Source organism: Pectinophora gossypiella, chromosome 12 (genome assembly GCF_024362695.1).
Source record: "Pectinophora gossypiella chromosome 12, ilPecGoss1.1, whole genome shotgun sequence".
Classification (NCBI taxonomy): Eukaryota; Metazoa; Arthropoda; class Insecta; order Lepidoptera; family Gelechiidae; genus Pectinophora; species Pectinophora gossypiella.
The window spans coordinates 5497618-5516225 of NC_065415.1; the positions used below are offsets into that span (position 1 = coordinate 5497618).

An 18608-nucleotide genomic window follows, 5' to 3' on the forward strand; every position below is an offset into this window, starting at 1 on the left:
GATTTCATCTTTACTATTATACTGGCGAGTGTTTAGTCTTTATATCTTTTGAAGTGTGTCAAGGAAATATTTCAAATCGATATAGCAAATAAAACAATCCGTATCAGTCATCATCATCATTTAATGAGTCTGTTATTATTTACAAAGGATTTCGGTGGACATTGTCAACAATAAGTTTCTAAAATACGATGCACAGCACTGCGTGACGGTGACACGGGGCTATTCATAAAAACTGGTAATTTCCGATGACTGATCGATCATGAATCAAAATTTACATCAATCAATCAAATAAAAGAATGTATTGATTGATAGCGTGTCTTTGACACTAACAGATCAGTTTTTATGAATTACACTGATATATATATATAGAAAATATAAACTTGCAATGACGGCAGAGGACAACAAAAGTAAATTTATATCACATTAACATCGTAAAAAAACACCCGCTATGTGCGTCAGAGGTGTGAGTCTCATTCACACCGCGGTCGCTCAGGGCGCGAGCGAGCGAGACAGAATACAGCTGGCGTATGTGTTGACCTCTGCTCTCATTGTAACCATTAAACCTGTAAGTTACAGGTAAAATACATGCGCGCGTGTGTTATTATTTATTATGGCTAAATCTGAAACAATTCGATTGTTTTGACACACCTCTATGAAAGCTGTTCACACACATTTGGTTTACAATATCTTAATAGTTTCCTTTTGATACAGTACCGTATCAGTAAACATTGCACATCGCAATACATATATATGTAATCGCAATACATACAAGTGTAGCCTGAATTAATTTTCTGGACAGTGATCCATTTATGTAATAAATGGTGTTTACAATTAAACTGAAGCTATTCGCTCTATATATCAGATCACAGGTGTGCAAACAGCCTTTAATCCACAAGTTAAAAAAATACTTTGAGCCAATACTGAAAGTCGTAAAACTAAGTTGAGAATTCAATTTATATTATATATTAATCACGAGATAAACACTTCAATACGTACAGTTTTATGCGTACTCAATATTTGTTAGTGTTCAAACATCATTTTTGTAATTAAAACTTCAGAATATAATTCCTTTAGATTATTTCCTTTACATTACCATTTAGTTCCTATATAACTTTCATTCTTAAAAACATAATAACACTTTTGGTTTTTACATAAAGCTATAACAACAGTAACATTACTCAATAAATCTTTCAATAATACATTTCTATACAAATCTTTACCATAATTATACTATATTTATGCTAACACTAAAACTTATAAACAAAATATAATAAAATTTAATCGTAGGCATATTCATGATTAATAGTTCCATAATAAAATACAGATTGTACTTTTACTCTGCATTTATATACATTCTATGAGACTGGCATGTGTATGGAGCCTAGTGTCACTATATGAGTTTTTGGTATCTGAAACTTGCAAATTGACTGCGTTGCTTTAATCCACTTCTATATTAGAACCTTATAATACGTCACTTATGTACAGGAGAGTTGTTCATTGCAATGGCACACGATAGATTGAAAAATACCTAAATATACAGTGAAGTTCTCGATTAAAACGTGTATTTATTTTATTCGCATTGTACTTATTACTTCTACATACCACGTCGAGACAAAAATCTCTCGTTAATCACAATTAACCGTGAATACGAACCGTAACGCTCTGTATATTCAGTCCACGAAACATGTCTCTCAAAAAATAGTTAGGGGAAAAAAGCCAAGCTCGAAAAGTGAACTTAGTCTAGCGAGTTTAAAAGGCGTAAGTTCTATTCTACATTATACACACGTAAACATTCAAAAACATGCTACTAGGTTAATCAGAAACGGTAACAAGTCTACTTCAATTCTAAGCGTCCCATTGAACTAGCTAATCTGATTAGCATTTCTATAAGACAATGAATGATACATAAAATATACAATTTGACAGTTTTAATATATAAAATAACTAGGCAAAGTTTGTAAAGAAAACAAAAGTTATTGTAATATATACAATAAGACCTTCCTTGAGAGGAAGCCTGTGCCCAGCAGTAGGACGTACCTATATATTCTGTTTATGTTTATATATTACGTAGGTTATATACTTAATAGTAAATCCAACTCGCTCATTTTGAAATGATACCGATTTTCTAATTAACCCACGTATTTATTTACCATTACTTTTGGAACTTCAACCCATACCTTAAAACCGTGACTGTCCCTTCATCGTTCGTTAGAAAAATACAAGAATACGCTCAGAAGACGAGTTGCGATAATTGGAAATTGCCTATCTATTTCATTGTGTATTTACAACTACATAGCTTCTATCTCTTTACATATTTACACTGAGTTGTAATAAAATCGACAAAATATTGGATCTTATAGACATTAATTAAAATTAAAACCATGTCATTTGAACGAGTACAAATCATAGGCTTTTGAGACATCAGCTTATTGTCAATATTTGAAATACAAATCAATCCAATATACGTGTTTGTATAAAAAGATGATCTACGAAATTAGTATTTTTTTATTTTTATATTTTAATGTCATTCTGCCCCTAAGTACGAGCCTATAAGTACTTTTATTGCTGATTAGTTCTTTGGACATTCTGAATATTTGTATTTCAGTTCTTTTATGAGTATTAGTTAATTAACCGTAGCTAGTTGTTGACATCGAGTACATTGACGCTAGCACCACGAGAAGCATTATGGCACGTTGGAAATACATAGTCTCGGTCAAATGCAAAGCGAATGTATACGCTTTATTGCTCGCAGTCAATTCCGGTCGATTGTTTTTATTAACATTTTGTCTTACACGCTACGTCGTTCTTAATAAATATATGGTAACTTTATCGTAACGTATTCACCACATTTGCACCTCCACATTATGTTTATGATCAAAACGATTTGTTTGCCGATTCGCCGTTTAATATCAGTATATAACGTTTCTCGCCACCAGACCGCTACATAACGTAATAATGTTCAGAAAACGAATCGTTTTGAATAGTCTATCATACCTATTATTAATTGACAATTTCAATAAACAAATTAAAATGTCGCACATCCAATAACTATGAGATCGTGGTATAATGGTTCTATTGAAGTTGGACATTTTAATACATTCAGTGAAACCACTCATACATTGAAATACAAAGATGCAGTCGACATTTTAGTTGTAATTAATTATACTTCCATTTTGAATAGTTCCATAAAAAAATGATTATTCTAAGAGATGTGATAGGTATTGAAATTTACAGATTATAATAAAATTGGCACAACAATTGCACGAAGCTAAGGTTCGAGACTGTTGGAGGAAAAGAGCACAGATTAATATAGTGATAGAGTATGAAGAGTCCTCTGAGGTTATGAAGCTATGAAATGCTTCAACTGGTTGCTCCAGATATTCAACCATATATACCGGTATATAGTCGACTGCATCTTAGATTTTATATCATTCAAAGCACGCTACTGTTGCGATTCTGGGTACCATATCGAGTGTTTCGATACGGAACCCAGTGTATCGCAAACGCCGCCCAATGTAAGCTTGTTTACGTTGACCAACGGGAGCGGTGACGAGCTTGGACGCGTAATATTAAAGCTATTGTAAAATATCTTACTCCTTACTACATGGGATTTAAACATAGCTGGCAAGGAGTGGGTATATTTATACTATACACATTTGCCAAGTCCTTCGGGGTATACAGGTATATAAGTATGGTGCTGTGTTATGATTAGATATTTTGTTTGCGTCCGCTACCGCATCCGAAAGTCAACAGTTTTCGTACGAATTTGCACACGTACAAAATACTTGTGTATGACAACCAACTCGCACTCGATCTGCGCGATCCCATAGTACTTGGAACTTTGGGGTTTTTCCTGCGTATTCGTACGTGTTGGCACGAGACGACCTAAGCTCACGATTACATCGCATCATAGATAGTTATTGGGATAGGGGTACATCCATCGCAAGATGAACAGACCAACGTGTTAGGTGGTAGCCGTATCGCCGTCTATAATGGTCGAACTGAGAACTGCACTTATGAAGAATAACTCATTGGTGCAAGTCCGTTACCGAGGTTTCGGCGCTCCCCATTGAGAAGCAAGCCGATGTACCAGGACCACAGTGATACGAGACAAATACGTACGAAAACGCGTTCAAAGTACGGGCGGCGTAAAGGTGTAGACTAACTTGTATCAGCGGTGTTTATATTACGTTAGAGTACGCTCTCCCGCTGCGAGACGTCATCGTAGGAGGGCGGGTCGGAGGGCGACGCCGCGGTCTCAGTGATGGCTGGAGGGCGCTGCTTGAGGGCCCCAGCCCCCATCGTGATGGGAGTGTCGTCCGGGTCCTCTTCGTCGCCCTCTTCTAAGTCCTCGTCGATGGGGGTCAGGATGTCCACTGGTTGCTGGATCTCTTCTTGTTTTCTGGGGGAAGATAGTTGAACTTGCAGTTGATAACATTGTGTAGTCTTAATAAAGGGATATTGTACCTGGTGATGTATAGACTTATTATTACACACCCCGCTAAACTCTCGCTCGGGCTCTAAACCACAGAATTCAATTTTATGACTTTGAATGAATGTTTCGATCATAGATAATATACATCACGTGGTTTCCAGGATTTATGCAGTGTTTGTAGTGCTAATGGCAATAGGCCACCTATTACGTGGGACTTAAACATAGCTGGCGAGTAAATTTATATATTATAGCTCTGCCTATCCCTTCAGGGATATAGACGTGATGCTATGTTATTTGATAATCTATCATTGCTATATGATGCTATATTAGAACAGTTGGAGGGGGGGTTTCAAAAGGCTACACCGAAGCAATTGCAATTTGACAGTTGTGCATACAGTAAGTGCGCAATACAAAAAAATGACAAAGAACAAATTTTTCTTTTTTTTGATGAATTGTAAATTAATCACGTTACGATGAATATTGGACATTCTGAGAATTGAACAATTTGCGAACTGGACATTTTGCGAATTGGACATTCTGCTAATTGGACATTTTGCAAATTGGACATTCTGCGCCTAAACGTTGCTTCGATGTGGCTGTTTTGTCTCCTCTGTACACACCTGCGGAACAAAGGTGCAGCAAACGACGTAAGAGTAGAGGCCAGGAAGAACGCGGCGGCCATATAGAATGACGCGTCGTAATTCTTAGTAGCGTCATAGACGGCACCAGCGAGCGGGGATCCAATTATGGCGGCCGCGCCTCGGAACAGGATGAGCAGGCCGAACGCGTTGGTCAACTTGTCCAATCCCAGCAGGTCTACCAGGATGATTGATGTCAGGGAGATGTAGCCCGCTGGAAAATGAATACTGTGGTTTAAAATCTCGCAACAAACTTTATGCAGACATTTCGTCGCTGATGTCGCGAACTGACGTATCTGCAATTTTTAGCGACACTGATTTGCACCTTTTACAATTGTCAATAAGACACAAATCACTTTAGCAAACAAATACATTTACGTCAGTTAGTAAAGTCAGCCACGATTTTATCTAAGCAATGAAATCGGAAAAACTACACTTTGTTAGTTTTGAGATTCATTCACTTCTATACACTCACATCACTCACTATCATCATTCATTCTTCATTTTTGTGACCTAACCCTGTTGCCTGTTGTCTCATATAGCATTAACTAATTGGCTGGAAATATAATAGTCGCATTAAGTCATTCTTCTTTTAGCAAAAATCTCAAAACCTAAACAATCTGGTTAAAAACTTTTGAACATAACACTTGATAATACTTACAAATAGCTATGCCGAACGCAATGGCCACTGCTACGTAGGCCGCATACGACGAACAGAACGGTGTCACACCCACGGATATCTATAAATATCACAATACATTTATACACATACATACCTAAACCTGTCATTTTCTTATCCGTCGAAAAGGAAAGGGACAGGTAATCCAATAATTCTGCAGAAATCTTAAACACCCCTCTCAAAATTTTCTTATCCGCTGAAAAAGAAAGGGACGGGTAATCGACAGGCATAAAATTTATGGAACACACATCAATTTTAGGCAGAAGTTTAAAAAACCCTTCCAAAATTTGATATTGGCCAATAACCCGACAGAATTAAGTTTACAGCACACAGGTTGCAAACCAGCGAGATGCCTATTTGATTCCCGAGATTCTTCATTCAATCTCTCTTTCATTTTAAAATTGGCAGATGCCAATTATCCGTCCCTTTCCGTTTCGTTAGATAAGAAAATGACAGGTATAAATTAAATAAAAATTTGGAGGGGTAGTTTGGGGGGTTTTGGGGGGTGTGTGCCCGTGTGTAAAATAGAGGTGTGATGATGTCCTCCCAGACGTATCCGTCGACGCCGACACCCTTTCCCGGTGTTATCCTGAGCCTTTGCACAGGCGCGTGTGGCCAGCAAAACCAAATTTGGTTGTGAAAATCCTGTTGGTAGAAGCACAATAGAAAGTCCCACATGAATTGTAAGTATAGTGATAGGAGAACTTGGGTCGAGTTTTTCGGATCTGGTGTCTGGCGTCAAGATCTTCAAGACAGGCTTGTTGAATGTATTAGAAGTTTAGTCTCTGCTTACCCCGGAGGGAGATGTGCATGAGTTTATGTGTGTATGTAGTTCCAAAGAGGTATACTTACCGTTGCAACAACTAGACATATATTATTGAGCAGCAGCGAGTCCATCCAGGGGAAGTCAGCGACCCAGCCGCACGCGATACGACCGATCGTGTTCGTGATGCCGATGATCGACAGCAGGAACGATGCTTGCGACGGCTCCACGCCCTGCAAATGTTGACAAGTTAATAGGTAGATTATGGATTAACTAATTTGGATAATAGATTAGATGATTCCGTGCTTTGGAGGGCACGTTAAGCCGTTGGTCCCGGCTATTAGCCGTTAAAACACCTCCACCAACCCGCAGTGGAGCATCGTGGTGGAATATGCTCCATTCTCCCTCCGGTTGATTGAGGGGAGGCCTGTGGCCAGCAGGGAGACGTATATAGGCTATCTATGTTATGTATGTTATGGATTAACTAACATTATTTCCGATGATAACAAATGGATCAAGGCAGTTACGAACAATATTAAAGTTGTGTAACAAAATGAAAATAAAATAATAAATAATTTAGACAAAAGTAAGACCCAGAGGTGGTGAGATAAATGTAGCTCGACGTCCGTTGTTATAGAATAAGGAATAATATTTCGTATAGAACGGCAAGTCTCCGCTCTATACGAATATACGACATAAATACTCACATTCAACCTGGCAGCGTCGACAATATACACGAAAGGTACGTACAGGCCCGCCATACCAAACACATTGGACACTCCAATGAGCATGAACGCGGGGTCCCGGAGTAGGCTGACGTCCAACATGGACGCCAGGGCCGACTTGAATGAACTGGGCAGGGCTAGGCACGGGCACAGGTCGTACTCTGGAAAGCACAATACAAAACTGTTTATTGCACTCAAAACAAATATTAAGGCCCCGATTCCTGCAGACACATCCTAATTTTCTTATCCGCCGAAAAGGAAAGGGACGGATGATTGATAACTGTTAATTTTAATTTGAATGAATAACCCGGGCGAATAAAATAGGCATCTCGTTTATATGCAAACGGTTGGACATGTGCTGTCAACTTAATTCTATCGGGTTATTGGCCAATATGAAATTTTGGAAGGATTTTTAAATTTCTGTCGATTACCCGTCCCTTTCTTTTTCAGCGGATAAGAAAATGACAAGTATAACTTAAAATAAAATTAGATGGTGTGTATAGGAATCAGCACCATTGAACATCAAAAATAATTAATATTCATGTCGCACTAAGCGTGCTTTAGGCTTACACCTACAAGAAAGGTCGAAAAATCCAATCGATTCGATCTCTTTCAATTAGTTTATATTTATGGCTAGAGAACGTCTCACGCGACCGAAGTCCCGCGACGCGGATTCTACACTTTTTAAGGTTCGTTACCTACCAACGGACAATACTACTAAAAAAACTACGACAACAATTACTAATAAATAGTTGGTGTGCACACAACATTTAGTGTAAATTGTCTTAAGAGGCCTCTACGTCTTTGCTTCGGCCCCACCCACGCCTTCCAAAAGTCTGGGACTCCATAGGCCCGAGATATGGAAACGACATACAAATAATAATAATAATAAACTTTATTGCACAAAAAATATTTACATAAAATCACAACTAGAATTATGTGCTCTTACAAACTAATTATATAAAAAAATGGACAGGGGTGTCCAAACTAGGCGGGTGCCTGTATCTGTGTAACATAACACATAAAACCCACAAGTAATGAAACAAACTACATTAAACTCGTAAGGAATAAACAAATCTATATTATTTTTGTGGGTTTTAGGTTCTACACGACACAGCTAAAGAATGATAAGGATTTATGAGACTGAAAAGATCGTCTTTGTTGTGTTATTTCTATTTATAAAAATGAATCAAAAATTTAAGTTTATTCAAACGTAAAGATCAGCTCTTTTGACGAAAATGGCGATATTGGAAATGATGTTGATGGTGATGAACAACATACTATATACATAGATAAAGAAATAGTAATATATCGCCTTTACCTATTTCCATCTCAGATCCTAACAGACCTTTAAGAACAAATTAATAAAGTTTTATTAAATTCAGGATACGTAGCAAGTAACTCATGATCAAAATGATAGTATTATTTTCTCCTTCTGCAGGCTCTGGACCAATAGATGCAGCGAATGCTATCTATGTGGAAGACATCATACGGCTATTGGTCAAAGCCCTCGACATAATTAGCGCCGCACGCGGAGTGGGTGCCATGCCGCGAGAATTGGAGGGCAAAAAAGTCACATCGAAACAATTCATTTAAAAAACCAATATTGCTATTTGACATTTATTAGCATTGCGCACTTACTTTTATATGCGCAAATGTCAAATTGCAATATTGCTTTTATAGATGAATTGCTTCGGTGTGGCCTTTTTAACCCCCCTGGTCTATTACGCGATATATCATAGCCTTTGTACCAAGCGATGTGTTACCTAGTTCTAATGCCACTAGCACATTCAGCATGTTTTATGTTCTGTGGATAAATTCTCCGAGTGAAAGGACTATTAAAGTTTCGAAGGTAGGAAAAACGAAAACGCCTTTGCCTTTAAGTTAGTTTGTCTTGTAAATGTGTATGCAAAAAATGCACAGAATATCAGTGTTGCTAAGAGTGGTATTTCTACTATCCTTCGCAACAACATGCTGAGTCAGTCCCTTTTCCCTGGCAGTGTATTTTTGATTTGTATACTTATCTTTATCTTCTCTACTATTGTACTGCACTGTTTTGGGAATTTATTCTATTCTATTCTAAAAAAATGATACTTACGTTCCTGTCTCTCCAAATCGCCAGTTTGTCGACTCTGTGGTAGACTAAGCACTGAGTTTCTATAGCCTTGTAGGGACTTCTGGCTCTGGTACTGAGGTAGATTAAGCACGGACCCTGAGTAGAAGATGTCTTTGCGCGACATGGGCCGCACCATGCGCGACGGCTCCCGCGGTCCAGAGACAGACAACTTCGACGTGAACATTACGCTATCTCCGTCACCCTGAAAGAGATAATTCATGTCTAAATAAATACTTAAGGGAATAAAGAAATACATTGAGTAGTTTCGGAGTTATCCAAACATACATATAGGTATAGATACATCCGTGAAAACTGGTAGACGTGTTTGGTCGCGTACATATGAGTCGAATTGAGAACCTCATTTTTAAAGACGGTTGACGGTTGATTGAGGGGAGGCCTGTGCCCAGCAGTGGCACGTATATAGGCTTTTTATGTTATGTTATGAAATTATATTACCGTATCCACATTTGGGAACTAGCTGATAAATCAAATTCGAAGGGTATGGGAATTTTTAACGTGTGTAGTCAGCGAGGTAATTAGCCGACGTGAAGCTGGTGGTTATATGCTATCTATCGTTACAGTGTGTAGCGGAAAGGGCTTATTATATTGCAGCGAGTCTAAGGCACAGCTTACAACGCGCTACAAACCGGTGCTAAGTAAGAACATCTTAAAAAACATCTACTAAGTTCATGTTGTAGGATTCCGAATAACGCATAGTAAACAAACATAAAAAAAACATATAAACTATAATTATAATTTATATTGACATCGATATTATGTATTTTAATTTGTGGATATTTTGATTTCTATCATGTAACGATTATCAACAGCTCTATTTCTGGTTGTACTATTGTTTTTGTTAGAACATAGAACTTTTGTACTCTGTTACACAAACAAAAACACGGTGCTGTCTGGGGTTGACAAGTTGCGGAAAATCCCATGCAGCGTTTCCACAATAATGTAAATTATACGTAAACAATAACGAAGTGTTTGGGCGAGGGCCAACCGGCGGCCATTTGGCAGAAGCTCGGTGGAGTTCAAGGCTTTCCCTACTTTCATTTTAATCTAATAATCTAAAAAAATGAAAAATTCTCGCCCGGAGCGGTTGGATGGAATGGTTGGATATGTTTGTCGTGTTCCACTGCTGAACAAAAACTACTAGCACAGTTCTCTATACGGGAAGACTAATTTTCTATGTTTAGAAACACTTTATATTCTGTGATTAGCTTAAAATTCAACAAACAAGATTTGTCAATTTCAATGAATCAAAATCGTAGTATTTTGACTGTAATAGAAACTGGAATTGCACAAGTATGGCTCAGGCCGAATTTCTGCTACCTTCTGTCAAGGGTAACCAAATTATTTGGACTACGTTTTGGATAATTGTGGGTTATTATAACCATTTATAATAGACGGTAGGATAATAATAATAGTAGGATAATAATAGGATAGGTAGGATAATGATATTATATTATTATCTTATGTTAGACCATATATTAGTATGTTACTTACATCAGGAGCATTTTTAAATTGACTATTCATGGAAGTTCTGGACGAGGCTTTGATTGCAGATAAGGACGGTTTGAATCTGAAAAGTGAAAAATAAAAAAATACTTAATTAAGAAAAGATACATCATGAATTGAAGTCTATTTCGCTACTCAGCACATGGCCAAAGGGCTTAAAGCTACTCAAAGCTTTTGCCTTGCCTTATGCAACATAACTGCACAAAGCCTGCTAGTTATATAAGGTGGGTTATAAATGAGAGATCAAAATCGTAAATACAAACTAATCAAGCATCAGTACAGGCTCCCAGCCACAAAACACTTGTAAGAAAACACATTCATATAAAAAAAAACCCTGCATGCAACAAACACTCCCTTCTCTAGACCGCACAATTTACCGTGTATTCATCTTATTTATGTGATCGTGCAAAATAAACAAACGTGCATCTTTTACGGGTGCATGAAAATCATAAGCAATAAAATTACTTTGTACTTATAAGGCGGGTCGCTCTTTAAAGCTAGTACTAATTCGATTCGTGCGTTCATGAACAACAATCCCAATCTTCTAAGAACAATACGACCACCACCGGTGCGAGTTGACCGTCATAGATCAGTATTCGTACGTAAACGCACAAATCGATTTCGTAAGAATCGCAACCAAAGTGGAACAGCCTTATTGTAGAATAAACATGTCCACAAATCGCACGGTCTAGACAACGAGCCCTGACACCAGGGGGGTTAAAAAGGACACATGGAAACAACTAATTTAAAAAAAAATACATGCGCATATAAAATTAAAATGTCAAATAGCAATATTTTTTAGATAAATTGGCCTTTTGAACCCCCCAAGATTCGATCACTGCCCTCGCAATCCACACTACACAAGCCTACTACCACATACCACAGACCCTCGATCGCCCTGCACCATACACCATCCCTAAAGTAAACAAGTCTACAATACCTATCAGCTGACCTCTCTCCGGTGCTGTGTTTGCGTTGGCGGTCGAAGAAGGGCACGGAGCCGTTCTTCGGCAGGCCAGGCGCTTGCGCGCTGAACGCGGGCGACGAGACGTTGCGGGAGATCTGCTGCGGCGTCGGCGCTGGCAGGTGCGACGTGCCGTTCTCGCCCTGCAACGTTGTAAGTGTATACATTGTTTGAGGTTTACGCGGTTTTATCATCTATCGTGTGGGTTGTGAAGTGAATTACAAACCTCATCAACCCTGATATCAGAATTATTATTGAGCCGCCAAAGGGCCCTGACGCGGTTATTATCAATATCATAATTAAAACACATAATACCAGGTTCTTAGCGCGTTAATCATGGATATAAGTGTTTATACGACACGGGAGGTAAAAATTTTGAAATTGACTTCTATACATCGTAAATATTTTTTTAATCGTTTAAGCTTTTTATTGATTCTAACGAGTGATCTATGACGTACTTATTTGAAGCCAACACTTTAGAAAACATGCTAATGTACGAGCTAGACAAACAGTTCGCGCGTACTCCTTACTCCTTAAGTCTTACAGACTGAAATGAGTACGCAAATCGGGAATGGGGTAATCATATCTCTTCTACATGTAGTCATCATCATCATATTCTTTAGAGGTGAGTTATCCCGTTTTTCACAGGGTCCGCTTACCTAACCTGAAGATTTGACGGGTCCGGTTATTTTACAGAAGCGACTGCTTATCTGACCTTGACCTCCGAAATGCATTTCTCGGGTATGTGGGTTTCCTCACGATGTTTTCCTTCACCGCTGAGCACGTAGTATTATTATTCTATGCCTGTGTGAATGGTCAATGTCATCATGTCATGTTTACCTTTCCTTTGTTCTTCTCAGCATTGAGTTCGGTGACGTTGGCTTCAGTGATGGTGGGCAGCGTGGGGGCGGCGGGCAGGCCCGGCATGTTGGGCACGGTAGGCACGCGCGCCATTGCTTCCAGGTTGAGTGACGAGTGCACGCCCGGGTCGATGTTCAACGGCGCCTGCGCATAATTCACACAACATATTCAATAACAACAACAAGAAATAATATTTCTTCTCACAATATTTGTATCTATTATTTTACTATGGACATAGAAACTGACCCTACCCCCTACTAGAAACTGTATATAATATTCGGAATAAAATGTATGAGTCATCATCCTCACGTATGAGAATGATGATTAAAGTCTGCTTGACCAGTTTCTACGCTGGGCTGGGAGCGAAAAAAAATCACAGAACGCGTTCAGTTGCTCATCTTCCTATACAGGCTTGTAGTGCCATCGAAAACAAAACTTTGAGGGATGATTCAGACGTACTTGTACGGGGCGTAAGTTGAAAGTAATTTAAAAACACAAAAAATGCATGAATTTTGCGACGGAAATTTCCACTCAGACTCATGGTGTGCGTCAAGCTAGCGGCCTCAAAAAAAAATGGGCACGAAAAAATAATTTGACCATACCAAAAAATAGTACTCTTATTGAAAAAAATAGTACCTGTTCTAAAAAAATTAGTACCATCACGGTTCTGGATTTATAGCCATGTTTTATTGCACTTGCTAGCTTGACGGTGAGCGAAATTTGGCGAGAGTTAACGACAAGGTCTTTCGCTTTGATTTAAACGCCAAAAAATAGTACCGAAATAGTACTCACCCCCTGCAAAATACCGAAATGAGTACTTCAACGGTTCCAAAGTTATAAAGGCAGTTCTTTGATCCCGCTGGCTTGACGTTTTGAAAATACCTATTATCTAGGGAACGCTTGCATACTTCAGTTTGTAACTAATGTCAATAAACTCGTATGAAATAGTACTCCCTACCATCATAATTTGGACCTGATTCTCTTTGTAGAAATATGTCAAAAAGTCATTATAACCTATGTCATACATTTATCAAGACAGGTACAGTCGCGAACAAAATTATTACACATGCTCAAGAAGAATGTTGTCAGATTTTAGTATTTTTTCCCCATTTTTGGGTAAAAATTGGTGAAGTGCCAGGGTTGTCAGATGAAAGTAATATCATTGTTGAAACTCTTTGAGTTATTCTACAAATACTGCAAATTGTTTATTAACAAACACTTCGATCCGTAACAAATTGAACATGAAGGTATAAATTATAAAATAAAACAGCAGATTCAAAATGTATTATGATGTATTAAAATCACAGATTGTTTTCAATAAGAACTAGACCATGCAGCCATTTTTTATTAAAATTATTGCATATGGGTGTATGCAATAGCAATTTTTTGTAATAGCAACACTCTGAAGTGCAAAGAAATGGTAGGGTAGACCTCCAAAATGGCAATACTGGCGATGGCAATACTAATACTACATAAATTGTGAGGTTATGTAATTGTCTACGTGACTGTATCAACAACAAATGTATGGCATAGGTTATGATGATTTTTTAACATTTCTACAAAGAGAATCGGATCAAAATTATGATGGTAGGGAGTACTATTTCATACGAGTTTATTGACATTAGTTACATACTGAAGTATGCAAGCGTTCCCCAGATAATAGGTATTTTCAAAACGTCAAGCTAGCGGGATCAAAGAACTGCCTTTATAACTTTGGAACCGTTGAAGTACTACTTTCGGTATTTTGCAGGGGGTGAGTACTATTTCGGTACTATTTTGTGGCCTTTAAATCAAAGCGAAAGACCTTGTCGTTAACTCTCGCCAAATTTTGCTCACCGTCAAGCTAGCAAGTGCAATAAAACATGGCTATAAATCCAGAACCGTGATGGTACTATTTTTTTTACAACAGGTACTATTTTTTTCAATAAGAGTACTATTTTTTGGTATGGTCAAATTATTTTTTCGTGCCCATTTTTTTTTGAGGCCGCTAGCTTGACGCACACGACTCATGAGCTGAATCATTCCCCTCAATATTCGTTACAGTGTCACTAACATCCTGTATATTTGCGTCCCACAGCTCGTTTCAGCTCGAAGGCGATGGTCACAAAGGATGCTCATTGCCCGCGTTGCTCCATCGATCAAGAAATATTAATTTGAATCGTCCGTGGATTCGTTTACATAGTGATATTACAGAAATATACCTTCATTCTCTTCTCCATAGTTCCATCAGGCAGCTGCACTAAGAAATATGAGCCTCCAATGGATCCCCTTTCCATTTGTAATCTTTTCTCTTCGGCCATACGTTGTAAAAGAGGCTTTTCACCTGAAGTCTGAAAATATACAAAAAAAAAATAAGACAGATTGTTGGCACCGCCGATTTGATTTGAAAAGTGTCCCCCTTTACTGACTTTACGTTTAATAGGAAAACTGTCCGATATAAGTTCCTTCTGACCACTTAACACTCCTCGTGTAAAGTGATAATAAGGCCCAAAACTAACAAAGTGTGAAGTTTACCAATTACCGCTAATGATACAACACGACCTCATGGCAAATTAAGTCAAAAATGTATTCACAAAAAGTATTCGTAAAGAAATGTCGCTATGAAATGACTGGCATAAGAACTGAGCCTATTCATCACAGTGTATTCAAGCTAAAATCAGCGTAGAGAATTACGAGGTCGCTTTTATGGTGTGCAATAAACTCTCACCTTAGGGTAAACTAATGGCCTCATTAACGCCCCGAATACGGCGCAATTGAGAATCAGTCCGGCCAGTAGTAGGTTTGCGTTCTGCCAAGATCCAAATCCCTCTAGCAGGAGAGCGGCGAGAGGAGCGAAGCTGAAGGTTCCAACACCTGAGCCACAAACGGCGATGCCCGTGGCTAGAGAACGTCGGGTCTCGAAGTAGTAGCCTACGGCTACCACAGATGGAAGGTAGATCATACCGAAGCCGATTCCTGAAATAAATAGTTACGTTTTATTATTTACAAAGTTGTCGTTACAGCGTGAATCTTACTTTATGATAGAGTAGATAGGTAATTTTATTTGGTATTTCGCGATGGTAAACAGATTACAATTAACGGTCCGATTTATATTTCTATGCCACAGCATGAGCATGGGATTATTAGCCAGGATGTTTTAAAGAAAGGCCAGGTCAAGAATACTCTAAACTGGCGAGTATGCAGAAAGTCTTTGATGATAGTAAGAAACGAAAATGGTGTGTCAGGATCGTAGTAAAGATTCCGTGGTCACTGCCTACCTCGACGGAAAATAGGCGTGACCTTATGTATGTATGAAAATTTTCTACCTCACTTACATAATATGCAGGTACATTATAATAAGAAAATCCGGCAGAAACAGATCAGTGCAACCATTCAGACTAGCGTTCAACACCCACGTGTAATATTTAGTTTTTCTAGCATTAGTGTTTCTTTAGCAGCACGTGTATCCACGACATTCCTAGACAGTGGTAACGTCATGCAATATTTCAGATGATTCTATCAAAATATACAATTTAGACACTTTCCCCAAGACTCGATTGGATATCCCATGGATGTAGGATTTCAGAGTAAAGATACCAGTAATTGATGTTTGACCATTTTTTTATAAAAATTCGGAATTTGTAAAAAATACATCTATGGTAGATGACAACCTTGTACTCAAATCTTCATTTGTTCGACTATCGCACGAATTTCATCGCGTCGTGAGAAAGCTCGCTTGTACGGTTAAAGCAGCCAACAACGACAACGGCTTATGATTGATATTAATCCTGACAAAAACGATTTTCAGAAGAATACGTGCTTCGGTTACATAAAAATCTTGTTAAATAACAAATCTTGTGAAGTAGGAGTATTGACCGAGCGGGTGCCTCGAAGGCAAGAGAATAGGAAGAGCAAGAATTGGTAAAACGTTTCAATAACTAAGGATCTTCAGAGATGAAATTAAGACAAGACCACGTGAAAACTCAAGCTTTATTGTCTTTTGTAAGAGTTGATAAGGCACGATAAACAAGACTTATATTTATGTGACGATCGTCTCAATACGCACTGCAAACGAGACATAAATCCAGAATAATAGTTGGCTCATGCCTGCGTCGTAGTTTTTCAAGTTCAAGAACCCCAATCTGCATACCAACAAAGAATTGGAATGAAGAGTTAGTCAAAGACCGTCGGCCATGATTGGCGAATTTCGTTCAATTCGGCACGTTGCCAGATTAAAGTGTACTTTGACCAGAAGCAATGTTTGGGGATTCCACGCTTTGATGTGTGGGACCGAGCAACCGACAATTTCGCGTCTCGTGTCCGATGACCTCGACATCAATCATACCAGCATATACGCTGAAACACTTGACGGTTGCTATTAAATGGACGATTGCTCATATACTACTACTTAATTTAGATATAATTCAAATAGCACAGAAACGTGAGCGTTTGCATAGTGTATATTTACGCTGCATTATTAACGACGAAAACAAAGAGGGTGAAGCGATAATTACTGAACATTCATCCCGCATCTCGTTTCCCGCTACGTGCGTAGTATAAAGGAAATTGAAACAGCATTACACTGCCACTTCCACTTAAAAATTCGATAAAGAGGTTTGTTAGTACTGTACACATCACTGTACCTACGTATACTTGAATTTTAAGGGAGTATAAAAGCTGTAATGAAGTGATAATCCAGGTAGATTGGTAGATCCGTCGCAGTAAGACTATGAAAATGGGAACATACCAACGTTTATTCATTTTTACACGCGTTTCAAAGTAACAAAGGACGACGTGGAGTCAGTGTTACCAGTTTCGCCTTGCTGTCCATTTAGCTGATTAGTATATCGTTCGAGTAATTCATACGTATATGCAAAATATTGTATCTGGAATATGATATCGGGATGAGTCAGTGTTTGTTGTCGGCCCACAAATCGTTTGGAGCCGCACAAAGGAGCATATGGCCTGTTGCGAACAGAGTTCGACGGCATTAGTATGCGTCATCTTTCCGGCATATACCCTGTTTCTGGTTAAACAATATAATTGTAATAATTATAATGTAGTTCGCAGTAATTACAGTAGTGCATTCCTCAAATTCTAGGGCAGCTTGAGGAAACATGTGGACACGTTTGTTTTTCTAGTTTCTTAGTGTGTGCGTTAGATATTAAGTCTACGGACTACTTAACTAAGTATTGTTATAAGAGGGTATATATTAACAGGAATAGGACGATAATGGCAAATACTACACTATTCGAACCATTTCCATTGCTCATAAAGTATGCCATGAAGATGAATTGTATCACAAGCTTTACAAAAAATAACAAACGGCTACATTTGTCAGACGCCGGCGGCGCCGGCGGGTTCAAATAAGGCGGGCAAACCTTCTTGATTGACCTACATTTCTGGTTCCGCTCTAAATGATAATCACAGGAATGCAAACTGACCCAACTCCGATCCCGAATCAGAAATTCCATTGCCATTGTTTAAAAAAACTTTCGGAACATTTTTTATGTATACAGGGTGTAAGTGACGTCGTAACGAAAACTTTGAGGGATGATTGAGACCATGATTCTGAGATGATATGAAGTGGAATTTTCCGTCGCAAAAGTATGGAACAGAAAATAATAAAAAGAAAAACAAAAATTTTCATGAATTTTCCGACTGAAAATTCCACTTGATATCAACTCAGAATCATGGTCTGAATCATCCCCCTCAGTATTCGTTACGGTGTCACTAACACCCATACCTACTTGTATGGGTACAGTATGTACTTGTGCGGGGTGTAAGTGACATCGTAACGAATATTGAGGGGGATGAAACAGCTGATTATACTGAGTTAATATCAAGTGGAATTTTTCATCGCAAAAGTATAGAATTGAAAATAATTTTAAAAAACTAAAAAAAAATCATGAATTTTGCGACGG

The 18608-nt window shown here is 38.4% G+C and overlaps 1 protein-coding gene across 4 annotated transcripts in view; it reads right to left on the reverse strand.

Moving 5' to 3' along the window:
* Positions 1–101: 101 nt before the first annotated feature.
* The window catches only part of LOC126371453 (monocarboxylate transporter 12), a 54606-nt gene continuing 36099 nt past the window's right edge, over positions 102–18608 (reverse strand). For 3 of the 4 annotated variants that reach the window (XM_050016754.1, XM_050016756.1, XM_050016757.1), the window contains exons 4-14: positions 15413–15660; positions 14907–15035; positions 12685–12849; positions 11821–11987; positions 10869–10944; positions 9339–9558; positions 7223–7401; positions 6605–6748; positions 5735–5813; positions 5056–5287; positions 102–4402 (exon numbers count right to left, since the gene is read on the reverse strand). In XM_050016754.1, the coding sequence (XP_049872711.1) occupies positions 4192–4402; positions 5056–5287; positions 5735–5813; positions 6605–6748; positions 7223–7401; positions 9339–9558; positions 10869–10944; positions 11821–11987; positions 12685–12849; positions 14907–15035; positions 15413–15660 (1850 nt within the window). In that variant the 3' untranslated portion in view covers positions 102–4191. The remainder of the gene's footprint in view (positions 4403–5055; positions 5288–5734; positions 5814–6604; positions 6749–7222; positions 7402–9338; positions 9559–10868; positions 10945–11820; positions 11988–12684; positions 12850–14906; positions 15036–15412; positions 15661–18608) is intronic. The other variant, XM_050016755.1, reaches the window with a different exon arrangement.